The sequence below is a fragment of the Perna viridis genome, chromosome 3 (genome assembly GCF_037379345.1).
Source record: "Perna viridis isolate PV_CMFRI_1.1 ecotype Kerala chromosome 3, ASM3737934v1, whole genome shotgun sequence".
Classification (NCBI taxonomy): Eukaryota; Metazoa; Mollusca; class Bivalvia; order Mytilida; family Mytilidae; genus Perna; species Perna viridis.
Genome location: NC_142447.1, coordinates 22,792,215 through 22,809,470, shown reverse-complemented (window position 1 = coordinate 22,809,470; position 17,256 = coordinate 22,792,215). Strand labels below are relative to the sequence as shown.

Sequence of the window (17,256 nt, the reverse complement as noted above, 5' to 3'; positions counted from 1 at the left end):
CCCTAATTAAAATGATATAAACGTATATTATTCACATGCTACACCTTTACGACTCGACTACGCATTGGTCGAGCATGATAAAATTTGAAGTATTTCAAATCACAATGCTTTCGTAATTTGGCGGTGTGCGATAACCTTATGTATATGGTGTTAATTAAATTAACTATTACGACCAAACCGATTAATATCAATGCGCATGAGCGGAGGTACTCCGTTTTTAAGTTCCATAGTTGCGTTGTGATAAGGGTAAGAAGGAAACCACAAACACACACATATATACAGAAAAAGACGGCAAAGGTAAAAGAGTTAAAGAAATGACTTCACACAATGTATAAGAGTAATCAAAGGAACCAAGGTTATAGCGGTAATCAAAAGAATGTAATCCAGGGACAAAGACAAGACATGGAAAACAGACATCCACAACAAAGAACATAAAGTAACTAAAATCATACAAACAAAGTAACAAAAGTAAATGAGCAACTCGGACTCCACTAAAAACTGGGAGCATGGACCTAGTGCACCGGTAGGGTAAGCGTCCTCTGCTTTTCTAGAAACACCCGCCGAGTTGCACATAAAAAGAATATAAGAATATAAGAATAGAACAATCCTATTTTAGCAACTATACAACGGTAGTTTCATTTCATTTTCGTGTAATCAGTCTATATAAATAAATGATTTAAAGAAAAAAAATAGTTTGTAAATGCTAAAAAATTATACATGAGATTTAAACATCAGTTCATAATCTGTTCAACTGGAAGTTGCATAGTTTATTGGAAATTTGATGTGATGATCAACGACGAAAATTATAATTCAAAACTTTAAGAGCAGGGAAGCATCTTTATTTCTTTTATGGGAACTTCATAATTAACCGTTTATTTTATGTTTGTAATATTATGTTTTTTTATATGGTTTTGAAGGAAAAACTGCTGTAATTATCATTTTTATATTAAAATGATATAATCATACTTCATCAAAATTTTGAAAAACACTCCTTGCACTATTACGACAACGCATTAATGGAGCATGGTCAAATTTTAAGTATTTAAAGTCCCAAAATCGTCCGCAAAATTGCGGTGTGAGAAGACCTTATATGTTATATGGTGTCAAATCAACCTAATACTGTCACAAGTGTCAGAAGAGTTGCTTACGATAAGAACCTTTCGCGGACAGCAAAACAGACAGATGTAACTGTGCACGAGCAGAGGCAAACTATATCAATGTCCTACGGTTGCGTTGTGACAAGAATGAAACAAAGCACACACTTAGATGCTAGAACCAAGCAAACAAAATAACAGCCTTTTTAAAAACAGTTGTCCTCGTATAACAGAAAAAAAAACGAACGGATATGGTGAAACGTAACAAATGCATTAGCGTATCATCTAAATCTAAAATAGTAAATACTTTCAAAGTTCACCAAAAAGGTCTTCATAAAGTGTAAATACACCTTTTTAAAAAGTGTAATATGTAGATTATGATTTGCTAATGATTTAAAAAAAACAGAAATACTATTTACGCTGTACGTATCCGCGGAAAAGTGAATTGCACATTGTCCATTTTTCGCTGTGTCTGTGCTGCTCATGTACATGTTTTCTTTTGTTTTTTTTTCCTGTTAATTCTATTTTTTGTGTTTATTGAGCCTCATCTCCTCAAGTTAACTGTGATATTCGGGTAGTTCTTACTTTCAAATTATATATATCATCATACCTGAATAGTTGGTAGCGGCTTAATTAACATTTTTCATGTAGTACAGGGGAAAATGACTTTTTAACAAATCGAATTATCCATCTTAACCGCACTAATAATCCACTCAGACACAGAATTCGGACGCTGAGCTATATCTCACAGTGTCTAATGTCATCGGTACGAATTCGATACGATCGAGCCCTCGGCGCGCAGTACTTCTATAACTCGAAAGAACCCTTGACGACTAACATGTCACGAAAATTTACACTAAGCAGACATCAAAAACACCTGACATACCGCGACGCTTTTATTGCGCTAAATTGTTCGAACATTAATTCATGTATTTAAGGTACCTTTGTACAAAATTAAAAAGGTTAGACAATCATTATTTTAAAATACAGTATATAGTATTTGCACTTCGTTATGAGTACTCCAAAGTGTGCCAACTCGTACAATATTCATCCCACTAAGTATTTTAATATATGTATGAAAATCTGCAAAAGTCTTCAAGTTGTCCCTTTAAATAATAGTTTTATTTCAATCAGACTCTTAGTTTCATCCTTCCGTATTCCCATACTTTTCAAATGTCAAAAGAGGGCCCCCATTTTCCTAGGCAGATATATTGTAGATGATATTTTTAATAAAGCGTCTCAAACCGTGGTTTATCTAGAATTTTATCAAAAAGAAAGGGTCTACTACCCTTGTCTTGTTAATTTCGACAGAAAAATCCATTTTCTATAAAAAAAAATCTTTAATTTCAAGCAATATCAACGGAAATAGAATAAGAGAATAAAATGTTAGAGGGGAAAGTTACTCACTTAAACAACCGGAAAAGTAGATTTCCTGAGAATGAATCGTAATTACAGTAGTGAGAGAGTTTGTTTTGACTAAACCATTAAACCGATAAAGTGCTGGACATATCCTAAGGCAGAATTCTGGACACTACTAACTGGACATTTGACATAGAAAGTTAAAAAATTCTATCAAACATAGATTTAATGTGAAATGATAGAAAATAAAATGGTAATTGTATATTAATCACGGGAAAACTAACTCTTTTCCCTTATGCTGTAAAGTTTATTTCGAATCAACTTGTAAATGCAATTCTGAACTCGAAAACTGATGGACAATTTAGAGACATCAAAATCAAAATTCATTGCCATAACCTGAAAGCAGGAAACAGAGACGATTCACATACACAATGCAACAGATTAAAATACAATTGCATATAAAAAAGAAATAATGGGCCTGCAATACTAACATTAAAAACAGGGAGTGACATCAGGTGCTTTTGAAGGCTTCGTCCTCCTGCGGTACCCATCACCTTGTAAGCTCGTAAAATTTGGTAAGCGTCGTGTTCGTTGGGTTGTCAACCCGAAAATTTAGACGTAGAATTTTTAAAATCATCAAGATATGAATCACGGAAACTCCATTTTATCATTGCTTTAGCACCGTGTGGTCATTTTAAAAAAAATGCATTATTTTACTCCAAGCGATAGCGAGGTGTTTAAATCGACATATAATGTAAAACAACGAAAAGAGTTTCCGCGCGTGATTTATTTCGACTCTACTAGGAAAATTACGGTGCTTGTTCCATATTTTTGTTACCTTGAAACATTAGACTTCCACCATATCTGGTTCTTTCATTCGGTAAACACGCCACGTGACAGACATTACATTTTTAAGGTTGCCGTGTTCACACATGGTCCTACATTGTACATCATTGTGTAGGCGACGTGCACGTGATAATACAATTTATTTACTACAAGGCCTTATTTTTTCCCCCAAAAATGTCACCGACGTCCGTTTAACATGTTTTACTTGATATGAATATTGATTAAGGAATAAATCACTGAAACTCCATTTTATCGTTGCTTTACCAACGCTGGCCATTTATGTTTCATTGGTTGCCCCGAGCGATAACGAAGGATTAAATAACAACATAAATGGCCAACCCGTGGTAAAACAACGATAAAATAGAGTTTCCGTGATTTTTTTCGGTTCTAATAGGACTAGTTTCTTTATATTTTTGAATAGACGCAGCCTATGTTAGTCATGTGTTCACCACTTTTTTATACCATGCTGTGGTCTAAAGAACTTTTTTCATGCAAAATTTAGGCAAAAACATGGATCCCCCAAATATCTGGATCTGCCCCTTGTATTTTACTTTTATAAGGAACCTTTGAAAAAGCAAACAAAAAGTTTTATAATTTCTGAACATACCGTCGTGCCGTTTGTATAATACAGATCCACCAGTACACCAGTATCACTAAGTCCACCATCACTATATATATACTGCGTCTATTAAAAACATTTTTTTAGAATTCTTATAAATGAAGTGTAATTCAAAATTCCAATTAATCGACAATATTATTTTCACAGTATTATATAAGTCCTTAGTAAATCTAGCACTGTACATATAAATTTTCAAGTCGGTAAAAATGAAAGGAAGATTGTCCGTTTCTTCTTCTTTTTTTTTTTTTTTTTTTTTGTAAAACGTATTTGTACTTCCAGAATGTTTGTTATTGTTCCAAAAACTATTTTTAACCTAAAGTGTAGCAGTCATAGTTACTTAATGGGTGCATCACTTAACGTTGGTGTGAAAACAGAGCAATATTTTAAGTAGCTGTCTTTGTAAGAATCATGCAAAATCTGAAAAATGTGGCATGCCTTAAAAAAGGCTTCTAAAAAACAAACTGTAATTTCAGCTTTTTCCCCTTTTCGGTTACAACAGTACATATAGGTATAATTAAGTCGTATTTAGATTTATATTTATTCTGAAAAAAAAGAGATATCCACCAGTACCGGTGGAGTGGAAGTAATTTTAAAAGTAATTACCCATCGATGGCATCATGCCTATTAGCCTGTCCATAAGTAGATGTAAACTTACCAGATATATAAATCCTTTTACTATACCACTTGAAAATGTAGCTTTAGCTTCAAACAATGTACCACCAGTAGCTGAAGTATCCTCTGTTATGTTTCCACAGACCCACCTCGCACCTCCAGTTGCCGATTTGTGGATAACAATAGAACGCCCAGTCACACTTAATGGACCCCTTAAAGGAAGCATGGTGTCTGTAAATGTGTCTGTAAATGTTGTTTCTCCGTTCAAGAATTTCCCGTATTTTCTGCTTAAATCACCGACTTCGTATTCATCGTCTGTTCCTGTTCCATCAATCGGTCCTGCAGTTGCACTAACCCCGAAAGGATTAAAATGTCCACCAACCATTGCAGGAGAGCAAGGATGTGAACTTCCTGTCGGTGGAAGAGGATTAACATGGACATGGTATCCATCTGCCATAGCTGACAATCCTGCCAATTGTATTTCTACTTTAGTCAGACCATCTGCCAACCCATCCGATTTTCTTGTCATTGTGAAAGTTCCATCTACATTTGCTGTAGATTCGCGAGACCATTTTCCTGACTCGACAATCACCTTACGAGTTGGGATTGGGTAAATGTTTGCACACGAAAATCTACTGCTACCAGAGTTCGCGCCGTGAATAACGATTGATCTTCCGATGATTGACACATCGCCTGTAAGTGGCAAATCTACGTCTGTAAAAAAATTTCTTTCCATAGTACCGCCTAAAGTCCTGATAGCGATTTGTCCATGCTTTTTAGATAAATCGCCCACCTCACATCTCAATGGATTTTTAGGGCCACATTCTGAATTATAATTCCCATTTTGATCCAAATCAACAGAAAATGGATTATAATGCCCTAAGACGGACATACAACGTCCCGTACTCGTCAAAAAATCATTCATCATTTTGTTTACATGAACGTGCCAGTTATGTCCAACTGTCCGTCCTGTTGTATCACCGTAATTCAATTCAATGTATATCATAGTATCGGCAATTTCTAAATCTATGTCTGTGTTTTGCTTGAAAACAATATAACCGATTGCAGGATATGTAAACATCGCAACGCCGGAGGTAATGTTTGATGCTTCGGGGTAATTTATTGTTGAACAGACCCAACGATCACCATTGGAATGGTGAATTACGATAGATCTCCCAGTGATACTATTGGTACCAAACAAAGGCAAATTAAAGTCTTTGTAATTGTGAATGGTTTCGTTCAATCCAGTGAGTAGTCCGAATTTCCCACTTAAATCGCCAACTTCGTACTGGTCATTTGTACCAACGCCTGGTGCCGGGTCAGTGGCCGTATTGATTTCAAATGGATTGAAATGTCCGCTTACAGAATTATCACTACACACGTTTTGATTACTTGCCCATTTCTCCGGCACTGGCCATTTGTGAACATGATAGCCCCCAGCAAGATTCTGAAGACCGTTTAAATTCAGCATAACAATGGTTTCATCAAACGGTGAGAGCTGACTAAATTGTATATGCCCTTTGACCCCGTCCCTGCTAAAGACGGCTGACACTTCCCTGTAGGTATACTGAACAATTTTTGAGCAAGTTAAAAACGTACCATTTGTCGCTCTTAGGACCAAAATGTTTCCGACAATGGAGTTAGTACCATCTAAGGGTAAATTTGTATCTACATATGATGATATAGAATCATCTTTCTTCTCGCCAACGGTCAAATTAGAATGTTTTGACGACAAATCACCAACTTTACAATTAACTTGATTGTCTTGGTCACATGATGTAACTGTAATTGAGGTCGGATTAAACAATTCACCAACATTTGCGCATGTACCTGTATAAATACCCCAAGAAACGCTTTCGTTTACTGCAGTTTCAGTGTTCTGTAAATGAAAGACATTTGTGTATATCATTGATGAGTATGCTGACATTGCCGATATGCCCAGCCAAGATGCCTGTCGGAAATATACATTTCCCCCGATTACTGATTGCAGCTTTGCAGTTGCTGTAATGAATGCGGTCTTTTCATTTTCTATTGTTGCACATGTTCGTATCGATGTAACAGAATCTACTAACAGTATTGATCTACCTAAAACCAAATAATTCAAAACATTAAGAAATAGACCCATTTCCAGTAAGTTGATGAGCATGCTCAGTATATACTTCCGCGACGTAGGGCTTGGGAAGAACAAAAGAAGTTTCCTCGCGGAAGTGTATATTGAGCATACACTACACTTGTTCATCGACAATTCTACATTTAGTACAAAAGGGTCTATTGAAACTTTTTTAATATCACTACTATGCTATACATATATGTGAACAAATCTCTGTGTATTCTAACTTGTGACTTTAAAAAATGTTACCCCAAAGCTTGCAAGTGCGCTTAATCGCGATCCCAGTTATCAATTCTCCCTCTTGCGTTAAGTCGATCGGACATGAGATTGTAAATAAATGTATTTTTACAATCCCATGCTTTTTTCGCAAGATCTTGCAAAAAGTACACACAGAAAAGAACAACACAAACCCATCTAAAAAACGGGACGTCCTGTCGGGGTCGAACCGGGGGTGGAAATTTAAATTTCTAATAATAGCAATAAATCACGGAGAAAATTATACAAGTATGATAAACAATCGGCTATCGTAAAAAAATCAATATTTAATTATTCGTGCCAAGAACGCATGAAGATTTAACTCGTGGTCATAATTTTAATAATTAGTTATTTATTATCCTGTTACGAAACATTACGGAAATGATATAAACATTAGAAGACATCCCAAAAAGTTTCTGTCTTCTAAATTCGATTATTTGTTTGTTTTGGTAACTGAATTTTTTTTTACATTGGCCTCACCTGTCAAAGCATCTAAATTTGGAAGGTCGGTGGTAGTGATGGTGTCTGTTGACTGCCCAGCCGAATCTGTTGAACCATTTGAGGATATAAAACTAGAATAAAACAAGAACAGTAGTAAAATTATCGACTTCTAATAGGAGTACAGAAAAACCGAACCAGATATGCTTGTACGGACGACCTGTAGCTGTGAAAAGTGATTACACTTAGTTTTGCCACTGGGTATCGATTTAAGAATTAAATTTCTGTATTATAGATGTTACTAAATTTTACTTATTTTGTTACAAAAAGACTGAGACTTCTTAACATAAGTCTTACTTTGTTCCTAACAGTGTATCCGTACATTTCTCCTTTCTTAAATACGTCATTCGGTTCTTCCTGATGCTCCAATTTTGTGGGTTACTAACGCCAGTGAGTTGGATAGAAATATTCGTGTCACCTCCATTTTGGCTAAATCTTACGGTCCCTTTAATTCCATTCAAATGGACATTTGCTTCTAGAACCATGCATTGAACCGAAGAAACTGCAAAAAGAAGGATATATATAAGGAATTCTAGTCTATACGTCGCATTACCGCTGCGCTTCTAAAGCGATATGTCCCCAGCAAAGGAAATTAGTCTCGCAGATAAAAAGAAAAAGAATTTCGTCCTTATACAATTTGAAAAACATTAAGTTTGTTTGAAGTGACACTGACCAAAAAAGAGCCTTAATAACAGAAAACGTAAATTCAACACAATTTAATTTGTACTGTTCCTTATGGTAAGATCATTTGGACCAGTTCTTGTAAAATTTATCAAAGGTCATTGAAATCGATTGAATTTTTCTAATTAAACATAAACATAAAAATGTGACAGTAAGAAAAATATGAGAAAAAAAAACTTAAAAGTAATTTCATAACCTCGAATAAGATGGCTGTGTAAAAGTTATCTGCCCTTCCCGCCTCGTTGTCTGGAGTTAGTTGCTTCCTATACCGCTAAAAGGGAACCAAAACTGGGACTGACATTCAGGTGTGTTTAGGTTGAAAGCATTTTTCCATTATTAACTCGTGATTTGGGTAAAGATAGATACTACGACCGGGGATACAGATAATTAGAAAAAATATGACATCTGTGCTGAAAATATTAGTTTTATTTCCTCCTTACCACAAACAAATGTGTGGTCTTTTTCTGGGCTTATTTGCATATGTACAAGACCGCTAAACAAAACCTGCTTTCAATGTAGTCTTTTTATTGCGGATAACGTTATTTGTACATGCGCTATCTATATTGGATTAATTTACTAACGCAGACCTGTGCTTTTTTTTTTTAAAACTTCCTTCTTCTGGACTTATTTGTGACAAGCATGACGTTTTCACATAATAAGACTTCGTTGTAATGACGTATGCCCGGTTTACGCTATTTGTACATAAATTATGTATACAATAGTGATTATGTATCGAGTCGCAAACGAGGGTATTACCATGTAACGTTCCAAATCTTTTCAAAGGCAGTAAATATGAACAGTGAAACCCGTCTTAACACAACGCTGAATAAAACGAAAACCTTTCTAAACCAGACACATTTTGAAGTCCTTTAGTTATATTAGTTTATATATATTTTGAACTTAGGTAAAGCGTACTCTGGCAAAACCATAAAAATTTTACAGTCTAAATGGAGTTCAGTATAGGCAGGTTTCACTGTATGTCCAAACGAAGTTTGGTGGTTCTTTGTTTTGTTTTTGTTTTTGGTTTTTTTTTTGTCAAACCGTTATACTTAACGTTACTTTCAATTGGAACAAACCGTGGTTCTATTGGTTACATACCACTAATTCGACCAATGAGCTTTCCCACACAAGTTTTAGTGCACTTGTGTTATGTTGCTGTGGAAAAAGTGCACATCAAATCTGCAAAAGTGAGCTTGTGTCTGGCAAGGAATTATATTCCCTTCATTTCTACATACAATGGTCACTGTAACTTACTGAATTAAATATTTTTTATGAGTTCTGCATGAAGACCCCTTTCGTGAAATGTAGGAGAATTCCAATTCTATTTTTTAGCTCATTTTCTTCTAGAGCTGTTGACGCACTGCAAGGTAGTAAACCCCGCATATTATTTTCAGGGCTATTAGTGCACACATGCAACTTTCAGGTGATGCATAGCCTTCTTCCGCTTAAACTTAAGGTAGAAACTCCATAACTCATTGAACTTAGTGAAATTAGCATTGAAGCCTATGGGAAGTGACATTAGTGGTTTGTAGCCTATTCGCTGATCTGTTTTTTTTTTCGACACAATTGGTATTGAGTTCGTTTTAACATCACGTTACATCCATGATGCTTAACCATGGCAACCTAACCGATGTAGCTTACAACCTCGCATTTTATTGGACAAATGTGGTAGCAACCGTGCAATTTAAGGCTCCGTTGTGTGCATGGGTGTCCGGAATATTTTCGACCACTTTTCTATATTGAACAATATTTTATAAATTGAATAATAGGAAAGGGTTTACATGTTGGATCAATAAAATAATGGAAATACGAAACATAGTACAATGATCAGTTCACCAAATAAAATCTTTAATCAGATTTAACTCATATTAACAATGCAAGAATGTGCGTAGGGTATCTTTTTCTGACGCAGTCCGCATTATTGTGTTCCCTTTTACACCATGTGACATTGTGACATTGTGGCATTGAGGCTCCATTGGGGGCATTGGTATACAGAATATTTTCAATCACTTTTATACATTGAGTTATCTTTTTATATATTGAATAATTGGAATTAGTTTACTTGCTGAACCAATAAAATAATTGAAATGCAACCACACAGTTCACCAAATAAAATCTTAATAATATTTGGATATTAACAAACCGAGAATATGCGTCGGCTATTTTATTTCGACGCAGTCGGTATAGTTTCGCTTTTTATCCTTTGACCTGAAAGACGCTCTTCAATGGAAACGCAAGTCACCTGATCACAGTTCTGTTTCCCGATTGGCCAAATACTGATGACTTAGTTGCGTTCGAAAAAATTGTATCGAAAATAAAAATTGCGTGCCATGTGTTATTTCCTGAATGAAATGTAGAATTTTATAAGTTAAAAGAACAAATTTTGCTGTGTCGGCTATCTTTATTTTTATCAATTTAGATCGAAGATCAGAACTGATATAGCAATCGCCAGAGCCTTTAGATTTGTAAAGCCTGATAGCATCTGCAAATATCTTACACTACCGCAGAGAAAATAGTTCTTTTGGCATACTCCATTTAGGTTCAAATGCAGATATTTAGTATCTTTATAAACTTTATAAGTATTTTTGATATAGCAAATTTAATTCCATGTTATTTACGCCAATAAACAACTTGATTAATTAGGATTGTAACAATGATCCACTTAAAAATATTTGACCTCTTATCTCTTATCAGTGCCTGTTTATTTCTAAGAATCAGTCGTTCACTGTCGATATATTAAAGTTGTCTATTTATTTTTAGCCGCATAATATAGATAGAAATGAAAACCCTTCAAGGCTATAAATAGTCGGAATTCTGAGGCTGTTTTCTGATATTTCATGCAGGCCCTGACGGATCCAATTATTTACAAAAAGGGGGTAGTAGATCCGACCAAGAAACTTATATAAAATAAGGGGTTCCATGCTATCATTTGCCACTCATTTTTTGTCAAATGTTTTAAAAAAAGAGTAGCATAACCCCTGAAACCATCCCGATGTATCACTCATTGTATCGTGTATTTTTGTAACAATTACCGCCTCGTGACATCGGATGCCCGGAGGTGACAAAATGAAATAAAATTTGCTTAGACGATGGTATAGGAATTTCGATAATGCATTTCTCGGGAATGGTGTCAGTCTGTGGTTTAGTGATATTGCATTTTTTTGCAATAATCATTCTGTTGGGCTACTTTGGCCATATGTAAAGATTAATAGAGCTGCAAGTGCTCAAGGTGCTCCAGGGCCTTAAAGAGTAATCAAGGGAAGCAAGGTTATAGCGGTAATCAAACGAATGTAATCAAGGGACAAACAGACATGGAAAATAGACATACACAGCAAAGAACATAAAGCAACTAAAACCATACATACAAAGTAACAAAAGCAAATGAGCAACTCTGACTCCACTAAAAACTGGGAGTATGGACCAGGTGTACGGTAGGGTAAGCGTCCTCTGCTTTTCTATAAAGAGTCAAGCCCGGGGTAGACAAACGAGGAAAGGAAAACTATGACCCGTTGAATAAACCAGTTTTCATGGTGCAGATGGATACACCATAACGATCCACGAGTTCATGATGACGGCCATGAAACTTCTGTAGTGATGACTTCAATCTTGTAGCAACATAACTCTGTTCCAGAACCCTATTTGTTAGAGTTCTAGTGCGATACAAAAAGTCTGCGTAGTTTCGGCAAGCTCTGGTATAACGTATGAGTTGTGATATGAACACTCCATACAATGGTGCTGAAGGGATGTTGACACAGATGAAAGTGTATGGCTAGTGTTGCACCATACATAATTGTTAAAATTGTATTCTACAACTTTGGCCTTTATGTAAATGTACGTGCGTCCGGAAATAGATGCCTAAGAAACTAAGCACTTAAAATGAAACATAGGTGTCTATACGATAACTGCGTAGCACTTGAGTTATAAAGCTTATCAACTGAGGAATATAGCTAGTTTTAGCTATTTTGAAACTGGAAAAGGCCAACCAGTTGTTTGTAGTTCAATCACGCAGTTTGTCGGAGAGCTTTGTGTTCATTCATCTAGGTGTTTCATGTAAACCGACATTGAACCTAACTATTACGCGAACTTGCGCACTGCTACGATGCATTATGAAATTGGTGTGCGATTTTTTGTAACGTCTTTTATATTCAGAATGTAATTTGACGATTATTTGGGGCGTAACAATTCAAACGATCGATATAAATTGATTCATTACATGAGTACTTTGATTAAAGATAGTACTTGTTTAAAGATAGTACTTGCTATACTTTTACTCTGACTTAGTAGGCCGACATCATAAATATAGCAGACCTTGGATAAAGGTAAAAGGCCATGTAACCCAGTCTTTTAATACTTTTTCCTATACATGATTCGTTGAATTGGTTTTCTTTTCCTCGACACGATGACTATGGTAGCTGTAAAGAGCGAAACGCCAAAAGAAAATATCGAAATGACATGAATACGAAATAAGCCAAAGTAACGAAATAGAATGAAATGAGAATTATTCGTAATTTTTTGCACAATAAAACAAGAAATGACGCGAACATAACGAAATGCATATAAAAAGAAATAGGCAGAAATCAAAATGAAACCAAATTCTAGAAGTTTCACATTATTTTTGTTGTCGCTTTTAGAAGTTTTGATAAATTATGTTTACACCCCGCTTGCCAAGTATATATTTTTATATACTGATGAACATGGGGGAAAAAGAGTACCCATCTCCTATCCGTTACTCCCCCTTCACTAGTGAATGGTATTTTATGATACTTTAACAGCATCTATCTTTTACACTCCCTTTATGCACCTCCTATCTCAAATTTTGATACTAGTCAATTTTGAGATCATAAATGAACATAAGAACACGGGGTACACATTTCCTATCCGTTACTTGTTCTATACACCACTCAATGGAAGTTCATGAATAATTCACCGAATCCTTATCACATATTTTATATGTTCACCTTTTTAGATTTTGATCCTGATCAATTCGTAGGTTTCATGTGGCAAAAAAAATGACTTTGTTATATTTTATATGATTAATCAAAAATTACAAATAAATAAAATTGCTTTAAGCATATTTAATCCTATAAAGCATTGCTGTTTATAAGTTTTATTGATTTAGCCAGAATATAGAAATAGTTGTTATATCAAATAATACATAATCTGCGATACAAGAATAAAAAAAAGTTCGAATTTCGTAGTAATCGCTATACTGATACTTTATAGCAATTTGAAAAATGTATAATCATAAATTTGAAAATAAAGTAAACTCTTAGATATCATTGGTAAATCAAAATTGGTCCGACAACTGGAACTAAGTTGTAAGGGATCCAAACCCAACCACCGGATATCACTGATCACAAAAGCTAATTGACACATAACTGGAGTAAGGTTAGTGATTTTAGTAAGAGCATTTCCACACACCGGCGGACCTACACTCAGCACCTTTTGGATCCTTGCAACACCTAGACCCCAGACAGATTAAGCCTGAAGTCGTAAAATTCCAGTGGACCTGCATAACCATGAAGAGGCACTGTAAAAAAATCAAGGGAGTCAAGATTTGGAACAGAAATCAGTAAAAACATAATCTAAGGATAAAGACTTGACAATGGAAATAGACAAATCACAAACAAGAACATGAGAATGGTACATTTTGTAGACCTAGAATTCCTGGAGAAGGTAAACAGCAAAGGAATTTATGATGGTGAGCTATGTCTTGTAGGAGATAGATCACAGTGTTAAAAATATAATTCGATGGAAGATGAGAGTAAACAAGGTTAAGTCAAGCAAGTCATTTCTTAACACTAGCGGACGATAAAGTTAATCCATCATCATGACTACTGATTTTTTCGAGTTTGTTTTTCTCATACCAGAAATTCTGTACCCCATTTATGGGAAATGGTAAAATATGAATAACTATTTTGATTGTTTGCTATAGGTGCAATGTCAAATAATGCGTCTCAATACAAAATTTTATCATTTTTTTTAAACAACGCTTCAACCCTTGATATAAGATCGAGGACCTTTGTCACATGAACAAGAATGGTTTTTCATATTATTCAAAATCATATTTCACAAAATAAATAGCAAATATTAACATCAACCATTGTTGAAATTCAAAAAGCCAACAAACCATGCAGTATAAGAATGAAAACAAATCTTGACATCGGGGTTCATAACTTGACCTCTTGAGGGTAAAATAATAATTTTAGAGATCAAATCAAACAGCCAATATACTAATGCAAATATTTACATAGAAAAATTCTTAAACCTTTCTAGTGATAACCCTTTAATCTGAAGTAATAATTTGGTTGTAGCCGATTATCAATGAATAAAGTACTACACCTATGTATCTTGGACCAAAACTAGTACTATAACAATTGTATGCATTTTGTACCTGGAAAAATGAGAAAAAACCCAAGGTCAGAATTTGAAATTTTAACACATATTAATGTAACCTGTTTCATTTTTAGTTTAGTAAAAAATTTGTAAAAGCAACCTTTTCTATTTAAAACACGATAGATAAAGTCAAGTGGGACATTTAAAGGGCATTTGTTTCTGCAAATTCATTCTGAAAATGTAAACAAACACTTTTCATGTTGTCGTGTAAGAAAGAACTTAAAAGTATCCAGTTAAAATCAATGAACGGGAGCACTTTTATATGAATGTGTTATTAAAAATAGGGCAGTAATGGCTCACTGAGTGATACTCAGCCAAATAATGTTGAAAAAAGGAGATAGTTAAATGTTCAAAATGGCCTAAATCGAAAACTTCTATTTGGATTTTGATGAAAATTGACTTAACCCATATTATATGATACTAAACAACTGTGCAAAATTAAAAAAAATATATATCCACAGACGAACGGAGGGACACGCAACTTTTTAGAGGGTATCACATAATACCTGATCACATCGCTGGCGGGGTAAAAAAAACTTAGCGTGAATGCATCATATTTACAGGTACGGTGCTCCCGATGTTAATATATATGTTATGCTCAGTTGAATACTATTGAGATTGCCAGCTAAACTATTTCCGGGATCGGACTGAAAGTTCTGTTGAGACGCATGACTGAAAAATAAACATTTCAACCAAAGATACTTTTTTTTACAAAGTTTAAAGTTACTGATTAGTTTTCAATGAGCAGGAATTGGTACAAATCGTCTCGTTGTGTTTAATGTTCCGTTATGAAAAATTGGGGAAATATTTTCGTCTTAAAATCTGTCCGTCTGTGATTTTCTCCAAAACGCATAACCGTGTCTGATCATTTCTGTGATATTCATGTGTTTTATAGGCAAAGGTTCTAATTTTGAACGGACTCTCTTTCAAATATTGGCAAAATACCGAAGCATCAAATGATTAAAAAGGCCATGTAAGAGAAAAATAAGGCAACTCAAAATTAAACTGTACTTCCTATAAGGTACACATATAAGCAAATACACATCCATTGTATCGAAAATAATACACATGTAAAGATGATGGGTACTGGGGACACAAAATCACATTTAGCTCATTTTCGTATTTACTTGAAAATATCTTTTGTTAGTCTATGAAAATGAGCTCAGTGGGCTTTTGTAAAGGACAGAGCAAGCTGTATTAAAAGAATCGTATTTGAAAATTGTGGTTAACAATAAGAGCCAAACTTAAAAGTAACAATTCTAAAAAATCAAGGATATTCACTGCTCATGTACAGTCATTTTAGTCAGATTTTCGAACTCCTCTGGTCTTATCCATTTCATAGCATAAACATTGTTTGCCCAGGGACCCTCACGTTTCATAATTTTATTGAACACACGTTGAAATGTTATTTGAGAAGTTTTAATGAAATCCCTGTTATTTCTCCAGGGTTTTTTTCATATATAATACCCACTAAGACCAAACCTAGTATAAAAAATCAAGAGAAATCCTTTTTTCGCCAAAATTTCAAATGCCTACATCTCAAAAACAAGCAAACTGACCCATCATTTTTTCTACTTATATTGATCTAGCATGAAATATCTTGAAAGATTTCAAAACTCTCAGAATATTTTGTCATTTTTAGACTGAGCAGCAAACATCCTGAATCATGAACACTGTATATGGAAATAATACTATATAGTTAGGGGACGGCGACTTGGAAGGTTTTTTATTTTCATTATATTAATGATTAAAACGTTTATGAATCAAATTATCTATTTTCGTTTCGTAAAAGCATTATGTTCGGATCAAAGTGATTTGAAAGGATCAAAATATGTTTTCCTTCCATCTTCAAGATCAAAATATTTATTATCAAAAAGACCCGAATCAAAGTATTTGTTTAAAAAATCTTCCAATCCCCCCATCCTCCTCAAAAATCAAATGGACGTCCTCTTAGTAACATTTTACAGTGTTTAATAACTCCTTTTTGGTATTAGATAGTGATCTACAAACTGAATGAATGAATTATGTTCAAGGTTGCATTGTCAGAAAAGAAAAAAAGGTCATCCATCAAATATTAAGCCAATCAATCAAACAAACTGATTGTTATACACATGTTTTATATAACTGTCTAAATGAAGATGTGTTACATCATTGAAGCTTACTTGTAATATTGAATCCTGTTTGTTTCTTTGTTTGTTTGTTCTATATGTAGGAAATCATACATTTTGAGGTATTGTAATACATATACACATAGTAAATGAATTTGAACATCAATGTTAACTAAAGGGATATTTTAGAAATCAAAATATATTCTACTTCCGATCGGTTGTTTTCGGGTTCTAACACATTTCTTTATCGACATTATCCCAACATTTTAATCCACTATACCACATGTTTCATGTCAAATCATAGACATACATTAAAACTGATCATCTGTTAAGTTATTCAGCGTCATGTGATTTAGTATATGTTTTGTTTTTTTTTAACAGTAGAGGAAAGGAACTATGTCATTGAAGGGACCAACTATTACATCTAAAATTTAGTTCGATTTATTTCTGTACAAGCGACATTTTTGTTCGGATAAAGAAATAGTTACTAGTTACTAGCGCGCATGCTACAGTATTTTTATTTGTGTAGTTTTGGTAAATATTCATCGTGTACTTGTTCTTTTGTACACAAATATTTACATGATGATATACAAAGTCGCATGTGTTTATCAGTTAGATTAGCTGTACATTTACCCCCCCCCCCCCCCCCCCCGTCAAAAATGCTGAAAATAATCAATG

The 17,256-nt window shown here is 34.4% G+C and overlaps 1 protein-coding gene across 2 annotated transcripts in view; it reads right to left on the bottom strand.

Moving 5' to 3' along the window:
* LOC148621476 (uncharacterized) overlaps positions 1-17,256 on the bottom strand; it is a 31,696-nt gene that overhangs the window by 14,107 nt on the left and 333 nt on the right. For both annotated transcript variants that reach the window (XM_088575929.1, XM_088575930.1), the window contains exons 2-5: positions 7,691-7,895; positions 7,376-7,467; positions 4,574-6,615; positions 3,907-3,984 (exon numbers count right to left, since the gene is read on the bottom strand). In XM_088575929.1, the coding sequence (XP_088432055.1) occupies positions 3,907-3,984; positions 4,574-6,615; positions 7,376-7,467; positions 7,691-7,895 (2,417 nt within the window). The remainder of the gene's footprint in view (positions 1-3,906; positions 3,985-4,573; positions 6,616-7,375; positions 7,468-7,690; positions 7,896-17,256) is intronic.